This window comes from Callorhinus ursinus, unplaced genomic scaffold, assembly GCF_003265705.2.
Source record: "Callorhinus ursinus isolate GAN/ISIS: 27379988/994484 unplaced genomic scaffold, GSC_fseal_2.0 scaffold9, whole genome shotgun sequence".
Taxonomy (NCBI): Eukaryota; Metazoa; Chordata; class Mammalia; order Carnivora; family Otariidae; genus Callorhinus; species Callorhinus ursinus.
Window position 1 is genome coordinate 39,850,190 of NW_027397071.1, and position 13,496 is coordinate 39,863,685.

Sequence of the window (13,496 nt, forward strand, 5' to 3'; positions counted from 1 at the left end):
ATCTATAGAACTTCCTTGTTGAAGCGTAAGATGCCACTTTCACATCTCACATCTTTTTTCTTTGACAACCTCTGCTTTTCTCTAGCTCTAGCCCTGGTCCCCAAAGCAGCCTTGAGTCCTCAGTCTCAGGATCTAAGTCATTGAACTAGAACTCTTGCTTTCCCCCTGCTGGGATGACTCTGATCTTTCAGGTCAGAAAATTCTGATGGCGGAGGAAATTTGACTCCTGCGGCAACTCACAGGAATCATGGGGGAAGGAATGTTGTCATTGTTAAAAAGCAACACTGAGGGCTTTGGAATCAGAGAGACTTGGATTTGAATCCTGGTTTTTCCACTTAGGAGCTATTGTAGAGTTCAAGCAAAATAATTAGCTCCTCTGTGTCTTAGTTTGGATAGCTGTAAAATGGAGGAGAAAACCTTCCTCACAGAATAGAGAGGAGGATTAAATGAGATAATGAACAGTTAGTAAGTTCTGATAAAAGGCCGAGGAGAGCATCGAGTAAGTGGTCAATAAAAAGACTATCACTTTGACAAGTTTTAAAAAATCTGTTTCCTTCATTTATTTGCCAAATGTTTGTTGAATTAGTGTTTGCTTCCAAGAAGATCGAGAAATAAAATCCATGTACCATGTGAAATAGAGGCGCTCACGTTCAAGTAGAAGAGACAGCCATCTGCCAGCAAGTGCAGTCATGCAGAGTCGGGGTGTAAAACAGAGGTACGTCAGGTAGAGCGGGGCCCCAGACGTAGGAGTCATCAGCACACCCGAGGATATCAGAGAAGGTGGTGTGCAAGCTAAGTGTTGAAAGATGCATGGAAGTTTGTCCAGGGATTAAGGGAAGAAGTATGTTCCCATTCACAGGATGGTTAGAGATTTGGTTTTGCTAGAGGTCAGGGTAGCAGAAGGGGAGAAAGTGGTTACAGTGGGACTGATGACGGACTCAGGGGTCCAGTGATGAGGGACTTGAATATCAAGTGAAGGAAACCGGACTCTGACATGCTCAGTGGGTCTTTATGATGTGTGGGAAAGCAGAATGCCTGTAAGTGTTTGAGCTAGAATGGAGATCCATGGAGGGCTCAGTCACCATGGATGTGTCCAGCCTGTCCCTTACGCAGGAGGAACCTGAGGCCAGAGATCAAGTCCTGCAACAAACAACCTGACAAAGTAAAACAGGACGCAGGAAAGGTCATCTAAGTCCAGTGCTTTAAGCTTCCTCCACACCAAGGGCCTCTCCTGTAAATCCAGGCTTCTTCACGGAAGCCCTGCCTTCCCTGTGCTGGATTCACATACAAGTGCAATTCTAGCATGCTCCTGAGAAACTGCACCATCCCACCTTCTGAACTTCAGACCTATGGGCACTGCCTGCTGGGAGTGGGGACCTCAGTAGGAGCAAGGATGGAGATTTTCCAAAGAGGAAATGAAGGGATTGCCATGCCTTCGAGATCAGAATCAAAATCAAAACGCCAGATTGAGAAAGACCTCTTTCTTTCCCTTGAACTTGCAGTCTAGGGACTGTTTTACAACTGAATGTCCATGCATCACCGTGGAGCAGCCCTGGACTTCCATTACCCGACGTGTAGCCACCACCCAGCCCTTCCTTCCCCAGGGCCTAGCAGGAAGCACAGCAGCCTAAATGGGTGTGCCTGAGTGAGTGAGAGAGAGAGAGAGAGAGAGAGAGAGAGAGAGAGAGAGAGAGTGTGTGTGTGTGTGTGTGTGTGTGTGTTGTTTCCAGATTACAGGTGCCTGGGGAACCCGCACCCAGGGCAACAGAACAGGGGCCTGGGTCTCCTCCCACATTAGCTGAGCTGCCCTTCCAGCTTCCCTAGGCTCCGCTCCAGCAGCGCCCCGGGCCTTTCCAGAACCTCCACGCTCGCCTTCCCTCCTCCCTTAGCAACCGCGAGGCTGTGGATACCGCCAGCGGGTGGGGGCCCGGGAGGCACGGGGCAGCTCTGCGGCGGCGGCGGCCCAGCTCCGGTGGCCCGCGCACGGGCGACCGCATTGCGGAGCCACCCCGCGAGCGCAAGTGTCGCTGCGCCAGCGCGCACAGGGCCGCGCGCACAGGGCCCCGCGCACCTGACCTCCGCACCTGCCGCGGGTCCAAAAGGGATGCTGCAAAAATGAGCCATTCTCACCCGGCTGGGTAAGTGACAACTGGAGCTTTTCCACCCCGCGGCAAGTGGCGGCTTCAGCCAGCGGCCCCTCCTCCTCCCTCCCGCTGCGGGGGAAGGGGCGAGAGGGGGAAGCGAGAGGGAGGCTGGGGAAGAAGAAACAAATAATACGGATTCTAGGTTGCGCTGAGGATGGCAGAAATCCCAGGCTTCCTATCTCCTCCCTCCCTTTCCTCGCTTCTTTTACCAACGTTCGCCTCTTTGAAATTTTCACTCTGGAAGGATTAAAAAATGGATGTGAAAAACGCATACATTAAGCAGGGACGTTAGCTGGGATCAAAAAGATCCCGTGGCATGGGACATGTGTTTGAATGCAAAAGTAGAGGTCACCAAAATACGCATTCGTTTGGAGCTTTGGGAAGGAGAGATAAATTTTCACTGTGGCGTCTTGCAGAGAAACGAGGTGTGAGTTGACTTAATGTCGAGGGAGGTTCTATTTTGAGGGGTGCCCCTTATTTCAGGGTCATAGAGATCCTTAAAAGGGTTTTGACCAGGGAAGGTGGTATGATACTGAAGAGGAAGGAGAGAAGGAAGGAATTGTGTCCTTGTGTGTTTACACATGATCTGTTGCTTTGGGCAGGGTGACTCCTCAGAAGATGTATTTGGCAATTATTTAATCTATTCTAGAAAGTTAACACAGTCATTATTGGATGTTGTTTAAAAAATAAAAGGTCTTGGTCCTTTTATTGGAAGGGAGAATATCCAATTTCCTCCCAAATTAAACAATGTAATGCATATTAGGTGGTTTTTTTATTATGATACATCTAGTAAGCAGATAATATCCTAGTTGATCTTGCAACTAATTTGAAAATGTTTTCCTTTTTAATTGGATTTATTGCACCTTTTCAAGAGCAGCAAATTAGTAGAGGACAACATATTTAAGATCATTTGGAGTTTGTGATGTCTGAAATACCACATTAGTCATTGTGTTTAGGATTTATAGTCGAACTTAAAGATTTTATTTTTTAATGAATTCACTGAGTGTAATGACGTAAACAGAATGTTTAAAAAACTGGAGGTATACAAGGTGCCATGTTGGAAGTCAATTTCAGAACTTTTTTTGGAAAGCAGTGTAGCTCCAACTAAACAAGCTTCTCATTTTATCTCAAATTGAATTTAGTTTAGGTACTTTAACACTTTGATGCTGAACTCCTGTGCAATTTTAGTTAGCCGTGGGTCATGTGGGATGTAAATGGTCCTATTTTTCTGCAGCTGCTGTTTGCAGTATGTCCACATTCGGGAAAATGAATGTGTCAGTCATGGTTGTCTTCCTGTTTTTCGAGTTTTTGGCTAAGTTAGAATCTTATTAGGCCATTTAATCATCCATTTTAAAATGTGGAAAAACCTGTAGCTGCTTATTAAATTGTGCATGATTAAGATTTCAGAAACTGAAGGGAAATTTTTCTGAAGCTCCGTTAGTTCCAAGCACATTGGAAAAAAGGAAAATTTATATCTAGGGAAGGAGTATGCTTTGTGGTACTCTTCGAGAAAAATATTAAGATGGTAACAATAATTTTGCACTAAAATTGTAAGCTCCTGGAGAGTAGGCACTATGTCTTATTAATCTTTGTGCCTCCTTTACCTAGGACCATGTTATGCGTAAGGTAAAGCTCAGTAAATGTTTGTTGAATGAATGGTGTGTTCTGACACTCCCTCCAGTCTGGAAGTGGATGTATTCACATATGAAAAGCATACTAGAGCTGAACAAGTGTTTACCATGTGCCACGCTGTAAAATAATGCTTCACATGATATACCTCGTTTAATTTTCCCACCCATTTCATGAGGCAGGTTCTAGTCACCCTCATTCTCACAGGGAAGGAAACTAAGATCTGAAAATTTCGAAAGGTCTCACAGGTAGGCAGGTGTCAGGGCTGGAAAGCAAAACTAGGCCGTCCAGTTTCAGAGCTTGTGCACTGTACAATTATACTGCATTGCGTCTCATGGCCAATAGCTGAGATGTATTGGAGCCCTAGATATATAGAAATTCCTATCCAGATCAGACCAACATCTGACAAGTGATTGCTTTACATAGCTATCTAGCATGTTGATATATAGAAAATTACTTTGTAGTAACGTGTATATGTGTATTATTTTGTTTTTAGTTCATCAAAAGTAAATGAAAACAATAAACGTAAGAATAACAACTCTAAATGCCTTAGAATTCATCCAAGAACAAAATTATTCAAATTGCTGAAGTTTCTTGTCAATATAAGTAGGGTTTATTTTCTTGCCTATGCCACCATTTGGAAATAATAAAAGATTCAGTAGCAAATAAAAGGTTTCATTAAAGCTGAGAAAGCTTTTCCATCATTGCTGAAGTAGTTTGTACTTATTACATTTTAAGGATAAATGGTAATGAAGTGCAGTGGTACAATAAAACAGAAATTTCGAATCCCTAAAATTCCACCAATCAATAAGTGATGCCCTGATGCTTTCTCTTGGTGCTTCCTTGGAGTTCCACTGCTCACTTAAGTACAGCATGAAACACTTGATATAAAAATTGCAAAGGGCCTGTGCTGACTTAGTTCAGATAGAGTTTGGAGTAAATAAAAATGGTCTTAAAAACTTCTGCCAAAGATTATAATAGAGACTTTGAATCTGAGCTGCATTGTAATTTGGGGGAAGTCAACTATAAAACATGGCTCCTGGCACTGCCATCTCTGATGCAATTGTTTTAGAGTGGGAAATTTCAACTGATAGTCCCTTAGCTTTGCTAAATCTCACCCTGGGTTGCTCTTTCTGTGCGTGTGCACGTGTCTGTGGGTTGCACTCTAGTCCTGGAGGTGGAATGGGGATATTATACCCCTCAGTCATGCATGAGGATGAAATGATACGGCTCTTCTAACTCCTTCAAAGGATCGTCAGTGAATCCATGTGAAGCTGACTCCCTGTGTGAAAGATAAGCTTGGCTCTAAGTAGAGATAGTCACACTCATCTGTAAATTTGCTTTGAGGAATTGGAAGAATGGGGAGCATTATGGTTTATGACAAGATAAAAATGCAGAAGATGTATGCTTGGAAAGATTGCTCCAAGGTTTAGACACACTTTTTTAAAATTTAGACCTATTATTGTAAATCTTTTTAATGTAAACAAATGTTTCTGTACTGACAGAGTACAGATCTCCCTCGACTTATCACGGGGTTACGATCCAATAAACCCATTGTAATGTAAGTCCAAAATGCACTTAATACACAGAACCTACTGAGCATCATAGCCTTGCCTACCTTAAATGTGGTCGGAACAATTACGTTAGCCTATATATTTGAGTAAAGTCATCTCACACAAAGCCTATTGTATAATATAGTGGTAAATATCTCATGCAGTCTATTGAATGGTATACCGAAGGTGAAAAACAGAATGGCTATCTGGGTACATACAGGGCGGTTTAAGTGTATCAGTTTTTTATCCTGGTGACTTAGAGCTGACTGGGAGCTACCACTGCCAGGATCACCAGAGGCTATCATCCCCCATATTGCTAGCCAGGGAAAAGATGAGAATTCAGAATTCAAAATGGTTTCTTCTGGGTCATATTTAGGTACCATCGTAAAGTCAAAAAATCATAAGCCAAACCATTGTAAGTTGGGGACCATCTGTATACTGAAGTGTGGTATAGAAAGAATTAACACATCCCTAGTACTTGGCTGATAACTCAGTCCTTCTTCATCAAAGGCAGGTGAAAACTGCTGGGAGTAAAACTGTCAATTTTTAGATAGTGGATATATATATATATATATATCTCCAAAAGTGACAACAAATTATCAACCCACCATGCCATTTACAATTGGAGTTCTCATTGTACTTTGTCTCTGCCTTTTTTGTTTGTTTGGTTCAACAGGGTATTTTCTTAAAAATTGTGATAAAATTAACATATAACACTAGTTTCAGGTGTACGATATAATAATGCGCTATTTGTTATGTCCCGCAAAATGATCAACATAAATACTGTATGATCTCACTTATATGTGGAATCCAAAACAATAACAACAACAACAACAACAAATGAACTAATAGAAACAGAGAACAGAACAGATTGGTTGTTGGCGGAGATGGGGCTGGGTGAAGGAAGGGTGGTGGTGAAATGAGTGAAGGGAGTCAAAAGGTACAAACTTCCAGTTGATACATAAATCATGGCGATGTAATGCACATCATGGTGATAATAGCTAATAAGACTATTTTTTTTTAATTTGAAAGTTGCTAAATCTTAAGTTGCTAAAAGTTTTTTAAAATTGAAAGTTGCTAAATCTTTTTTTTTTTTTTTTTTAATTTATTTTTATTTGAGAGAGAGAATGAGAGATAGCACGAGAGGGAAGAGGGTCAGAGGGAGAAGCAGACTCCCTGCCGAGCAGGGAGCCCGATGCGGGACTCGATCCCAGGACTCCAGGATCATGACCTGAGCCGAAGGCAGTCGCTTAACCAACTGAGCCACCCAGGCACCCGAAAGTTGCTAAATCTTAAAAGTTCTTATACACACAAAATTTGTAACTGTGTGGTGATGAATGCTAACTAGATTTATTGTGGTGTCTGCCTTCCTAGCAAAGTGTAGTGATTTATATGGCTGTAGTAACATTCTAGTCTGTTCGTTGCTCACCACTCTCCCACCACCAAAATTATCTCTGTCACACAGAAAATCAGAAGTCATTAAATATTGAATTCAAATTGAGTAGTTTCTACTCACCCTCCTGTTACATAATAACAATTTAACTTCAGGAATAAATTGTTTCTGATTAAACGAGGTGAATTGAATATGTTCATTTGTCTTGACTTCTTCTCTGATCATCTGTTATAGAATCTGCTCTTTTTGTTATAGATGGGATGTCATCTCTTATTCCTTTGCTTAACAAACTTGTTCACATACATAGATGGGATTGGAAAGGGATTTGTTTGTACAACATCACTCAATTCTTTGAATTTCTTCAGAGTTATATTGCCAAAAATCACATAGTGATCTATTGCCAAAAAATGTTTTCAGTGATCTTTCAAATGTGATCCTTCACTTGTGTTGAAAGCAAAGGGTTGGACAGTACTTGCAATCATATTTGTTGCCCAGTCATGAAAGCACTTGTTGTATTAACATGTATGCAATACTCCAGGTTGTCCTTTTACTTTTCAGATATCCTTCTAAGTTCAGTGCACCCTAATAAGACACCAGGTGGTGAGGGGTGTGCCTTTCTTTTGTAAACATGGAAAGGTGATTATAAAAGGGAAGGGGGGTGTGGATCAATATGATGTGGAAGTGCATTTTCAGTCAGATCAGTTTTAGGAGAGCACAGAAGAAACTAGAGGGTCTAGAAATTAATTCCCCTAAAACTGTCCTTGCCCGGGTTCCCTTAGGAAAGTCTTTAGGTATCCAAGGAATGTGCATATCCCAGTATGTACACTTCTTGTGTAGAGAACAGGGTACTGTCAGATGCAGTCTACTGTAGCACCCCACTTCCTTTCTCAGAATCTCTGCTGAAGGAAGGTCTCTCTAACTGCGAAAAGTGGAGACTCCCCCAACTTATTCTGATTATTAATAACTACAAACAGTTTTTCAGGGAGATAAGAAAACAAAACTTCTGTGACCTAATTTTCAAACTCAGAATCAGCCTCAAATAATCTGGGTCTGGTTGTTTATGTATCTTCAAGACTTTAAGTTTCCAGAGGTACCATTTTCAATGAAAATTTTAGATTCTGGAAGATAGTACTGAAATAATCTTTTTAACTTTAATAAATAATTTTGGTACAGACCAAGAGAAGTAGTATGCAGATTGAATTATTGGATCTTTCCTGCCAATGATCTACTCAGTTCTCCCCACAAATAGTTGAAAATAGTGTAGGCTTTGGAATGATTCCATAAATGTCCATGGGTTTAAAATAAACTGTTTAATTAGGTGGGGTTAAAATCTGTAAAAAAGAAAAAAATCTAGGATTCAATATTCATATAGATTTGTAAGCATCTTTGTCACCTTTCCCTAAACTTGAAGTCCCAAGTGATATATTATGAATATGATTTATATTTTTCAAAAGGAGAAGGGAAGAGGGACAATCAATTGAGTCACAGTCAAAGTAGAACCCTTGGGCACTACAAACAAAAATAAATATAGTGAACTGACAGATATTATGCTTTCAGTTAAAATAAACTATTTAAGGTAAATGGATTGTATATAGTTACCTCATTAAATTAATTTTTGGCTTGAATGATCAATTACTGGTCCTGATTGCATGGAATAAGACTTGGGCAATGCCCTCAAAGGCGACTTACTTGAGTGTATAGACACTGCATTTTGATTTTTCTTTAGTTCCTTGCTTTGGCCTATCTCTGTGGTTCTGAAACTTATGCATACAAAGAATTACTGAGTGGTGCGGCATACACAAAACCATGGCTATCGTACTTTATGGATTAAGCTCATGATTTTTAAGAATATTTTTTACCATATAAAACATTTGCATCTTGTGCTAACTAAAAAAGTCAACCCAAATGTTAGGTAGGATTCCACTATACCTCTGGTTTCTAACTGATCAGAAGCCTTTTGGTTTTTTTTCCTAGCTAGAAGCTCTAAATAACTCTCTTCTTCCAAGAATTCCAATTAGGGAACACATCCTTCATTGACAACATCATTGCTGCAGGTTGTTATATTAGAAAATATATTGAGATTAAAGTAATTCACCTGAGAGCTTGCCTTTCTGGATTAATGCCTTTCCAGAGAAAAGAGGAGAAAAAGATGTTACAAGTTCAGTAGATGCAGCTTGAAAAATCATGCCTTACTGAAATTCCATCAATATTAGGATTAGAAGTTTTTTGAGAGTCGTTGTCAAAGCATTGCTTTTATAGTGAGCCACAAGACACATACTTTAAAAGTGAAGAACATTTCAAAGTGTAGATGTATGGGTCAGGCTTCCTTAATAACTTCTCATTCTCTTTAAAGTCTCCTCTGACCCTCACTCTTCTTGTCTCCCGGTCTCTTTTGTATGGTTAACTCTTTTTTGGTCTATGGGCAGATTACCGTGAGGTGCAATTTCTTCTTCTGCCCAGTGCTTTGGGGGATCTCTTTGGAGAGCTTCATTATCTGCTCCATATCCATCCAAACTACCTACATGGATATGGTAGGATCCAGAAGTATCTGTTCCCCTTTCGGATGGATCATCACTGACCCATCTCTGTTTGCCAACACAGATAATTTGGAATCAAAGTGTGGGTTTCTTTTTACTCAAGAAATATATTCCTTGTTTCTATCTAAATCCAAGTTACATATGTCAACTGGTCGTCTTTTTCACTGTGCTTGTGTTATGGGCCGAATTGTACCCCCACCCAAATTCATATGTAACATGCCAACTCCCAGCACCTCAGATGTGACTGTATTTTGAGATATGGTCTTTAAGAGGTAATTTTGGTTAAATGAGGTCAGTGGGGTCATTAATCTCATATGACTGGTGTCCTTATAAGAAGAGGTTAGGACATAGACACACACAGAGAAAGAAGACCATGTGAAGATAGAGGGAGAAAAACGGCCATCTGTAAGCTAAAGAGCGAGGCCTGGAACAAATCTTTCCCTCGTGGCTTTCAGAAAGACCAACCGTGTTGACAACTTGATCTTGGACGTCTAGTCTCCAGAACTGTGAGACAATAAGTTTCTGTTGTTTAAGCCCCCCAGTCTGTGAATCTTCATTATGACAGCCCTCCCGCACTAATACAAACTGTCTGTCACTGCTGATGCTCTTTATGCTTGGTTCTGCAAAAGTTAAAAATGGCCTTTATGAGAAATGTAGTCATTGGAGATAAATGATTTAACAATATGAGGCTCATGAAGAGTGAAGATTGGAAGCCAAAAGTTGAAAAGGGAGATAAAACTCAAAGCAAACAGAAAGTATGATTAAAGCACTAGTGAGGAGAAGTAATTAAGATAATAACTCAATGGTCTCTACTGGTAAGTATTGAACTTTTCTGTTTAGTCTGATTCGTAATCAAATTACTCCCTACCTCTCAGCATCTTACACTAGTTGGGATAGAAAATTGAACATTTTAAGCTGGTGATCCATTTTTCTGTGACTGTTTTTATTTTCTTACAATAGTAATAAACATTTATAAATTGATGAAAATTCTTAGGGCAAAATATTGAAACAAAGGAAAAGACAGCAGGGAACTAAACAGACAATATAAATTGCACACAGTAGTTATGAAACAGCATTAAAAACTAAGGATTTTAAATTGAATTGAATCATAGTGTTTTATAGTAGCAGTTAATCTGACATTCTCTATATGCCATGGATTATAATATTTTATATTTGTGAATATTATGTGGCTCTCATATTAAGAAGTTGTCTCTCTTCATAGCTTGCTCCAAGAGTTTACAGTAATATTGTTTCTGTTGTTTAGATTCAAATAAAAATAATCTGCTCTAAATGAGAATAATAGACTTAGAGGGGATCTCAAGTTTCTAGGTACTAGGGATACAAGTTATTTTTTATTTTCTTCCTTATACTTATCTGTATTTTGAAAAATTTCTACTTTGAGCAAAAAATAAAAGAAAAATTTCTTGAAATCCTCCCACTAATGATCATAGTTAGGTTTTTTTGTCATTTTATTTTTTCTCCATTTTCCTATGTATTATCCTACTTTTAAAGCTATACTGATAAAGCTATATTGTTTGAAAAGCTGTTTCTAAGACAGTATTGTTTTTAAAGTTACACCAACAAGTACCAGGAGGGCAATTCCCTCATAGCATTCCAGTTGTCTTCATATTTCCCTTGTAACTACAAATGTTTTGAGGGTAGAGACCATACGTCTCTACATATTTTGGTCCTTCATGTACTTCAGGACTATGCCTTGCACTTAGCTCAGTCATTGCTGACATAAGTCTCCTATGTTAGTGATCATTTGTGATTAATTTCAAGAATACATTTGCTCATTCATTCAATTAATATTTACCAAGTGCGAGTATGTACTAGTTACTAAGCTACCATTTTAAGCACTTACTGTGTTCCAGAAATTCATCTGAGTTCTTGAAGAAAACCTAAGTAGTGACTTTTTTTTAAAAAAAGGTTTCAAAAGTCACTGAACGTCATTGAGTTTTGCTGTCCAAGGGCAGCAGGGTAATTGTATCAGTTAAGAATACATTTAACTGGAAGTAACAGAAAACCAAATGAACAGTGCCTTAAACCATAACAACATTTATTATTTATTTCACAAGTAGTCTGGAGGTAGGTGATTTAATTTTTTTTTTTTGTAATATCAGGACTTGGGTCCTTACCTGTACAATTTTCTTGGTCTTTTCCTTATGGTAGCAAGACGATTACCCTAGATCCAGTCATTATATTTTTATAAAAGCATCCAAAACAGAAAGGAAAAAGATGGCTGAAAGAAGGAGTTTTTAAAAAGATTTTATTTATTTGTCAGAGAGTCAGAGAGAGAGAGAACAAGGGGGGGGGCAGGCAGAGGGAGAAGAAGGCTCCCAGCTGAGCAAGTAGCCCCATGTGGGACTCAATCCCAGGACCCTGGGATCATGACCTGAGCCAAAGGCAGAGGCTTAAACAACTAAACCACACAGGCGCCCCAAGAAGATTTTTTTAATCAAGGAGGAAAACATTTCCAGAACATTCCAGCACTTTCCTTTAATATCTCATTGACCAGAACTGCATCAATGGGCATGCCTACCTGCAAGGGAGTGTGGGAAAGAGTGTATTGACCTTTACAACCTCAGTGGGAGACAGACAAAGGAGAAGGTTTGGGAATGGCTTCTGGGACCAGTCCACAGTATCCTGCACTGTAGTGCGTTAGTAGTTAGCTGTCTAGCTCCAGGCTATGGTCTGAGCTCAGATTTGCGACTCAGCTGTTGTGTGGCCCTACATGAATTCTGCATAATCCCTCTGATTCTTGATTGTTTTTTTTTTTCATCCATGTGGAAAATATGTCTGTTGTGTAGTTGTGAGGATTAAATGAAATCCTCTAAAACATTTAACACTGGGCCTCCCATATAGTGTTAAATATGCTGACTTAGTGCTTGGTAGCACTGGGATAGGTACTAATGTACATAAATAAGCCCGAATTTCTGTAAGAGAACTTGCACACCGAAGTCCTGAGCTAGATGTAGAGTTGGATTAATTGGACAAGGCATTCTGGAGAGATTAATTTTGGGGAAATATTTTGGATACATATATAAAAGATACATACAGATACATACAGTATCCGGAAATATTTAAAGAGAGTAAAAAGTACTCTGTAAGTGCATGGTACAGATATCCCTTGCTTTTCCTAAGTTTTCATTAAACCACTTCTCTAAAGACCCACAGAGGACCTGTTTTTGCTAACAGAAAGAAGTCTGAAGAAGACTTTTGCCTTTAGAAATCAAGGTGAAAAGCAAAACAGCGTCTAGCATGTGTTTGCAGCGGGCCTTTTGGGAGGCAGCACACATTCTAAGCAGCAAGAGTGGCCCCGCCAAGCACTTTCTCTGGGAACTACACTCAGCATGTCGGCATTAGCCACCACAGCTTTGAACTCTGTTGGTATCTGTGCTTTGTATTGATTTAGTTTGCTCATTCATTAGCAAGATGTGTTCTAAGGTATCAGAAATGCTTATGGGAGGTTATTTCTGGGAATACTCAAAAATGTTTTCATGTAAATCAATGACGATTGCTTCTTTGCTTTACGCCATTTTGGTTTACGAAAGACTTCACAGGAACGCTCTACTTTCGGTTAGCAGGGAGACCTGTATTATCATTGTAGTTGTCATTGCCTGTTATGACTTTGAATAAGTGAGAGGAGACAACATTTGCTTATTTATTGAGCTGACATCTTCTTAGGAGCAGGCAAGGATGCTATAAAACCAAGTGAAAGCTGGCCTGGCCTGAGAAATTGATACCTCAAATTTGGTTTTGCTGTTAGGTTCCACTTATTGTCTCTTGCTCATTTTTAGAAACTCAGATACAACACTAAATATACACACTAGGTTTGTTTTGGTTTGGTTTTGGTTTTTTGGTTCTTTTTTTAAGTGAAAGATCTTTGCCTTTAATTCTAAGTCAGATTAATTTCAGATTTATTTCTGTTCATCTTATAAACCTTTATAAAGTGAGTTTGTATATTTCTTCCCCTTGAAATCAGTAGTCTGGAATCTCTCAAACTACCAGCAAATGGCTCTTTCACCATAATTCATGGGGATTTATATAAGGTTATCACTGTTAAATTTTTCTTTCCTACAAATTTTTCTTTCCTCTCAGTCAAACTTGAGACTTAGAGCTTTGGCCGAGACTGGAATCTTCCAGAATAGGAAATGGGCTTAGAGAGTGAATGAGGCTGACCTGAGGCTGCAGTCTACGTAGAGGTGTATTGAGGTTCCAGTCCTTGGTGAAGAGATTA

General features: G+C 39.6%; 1 protein-coding gene across 1 annotated transcript in view; it reads left to right on the forward strand.

Annotated features, from left to right (window-relative positions):
* Positions 1-1,939: 1,939 nt before the first annotated feature.
* The window catches only part of ERICH3 (glutamate rich 3), a 96,925-nt gene continuing 85,368 nt past the window's right edge, over positions 1,940-13,496 (forward strand). Inside the window, exon 1 of the mRNA XM_073896519.1 lies at positions 1,940-2,138. Coding sequence (XP_073752620.1) covers positions 2,116-2,138 — 23 coding nt within the window. The 5' untranslated portion in view covers positions 1,940-2,115. The remainder of the gene's footprint in view (positions 2,139-13,496) is intronic.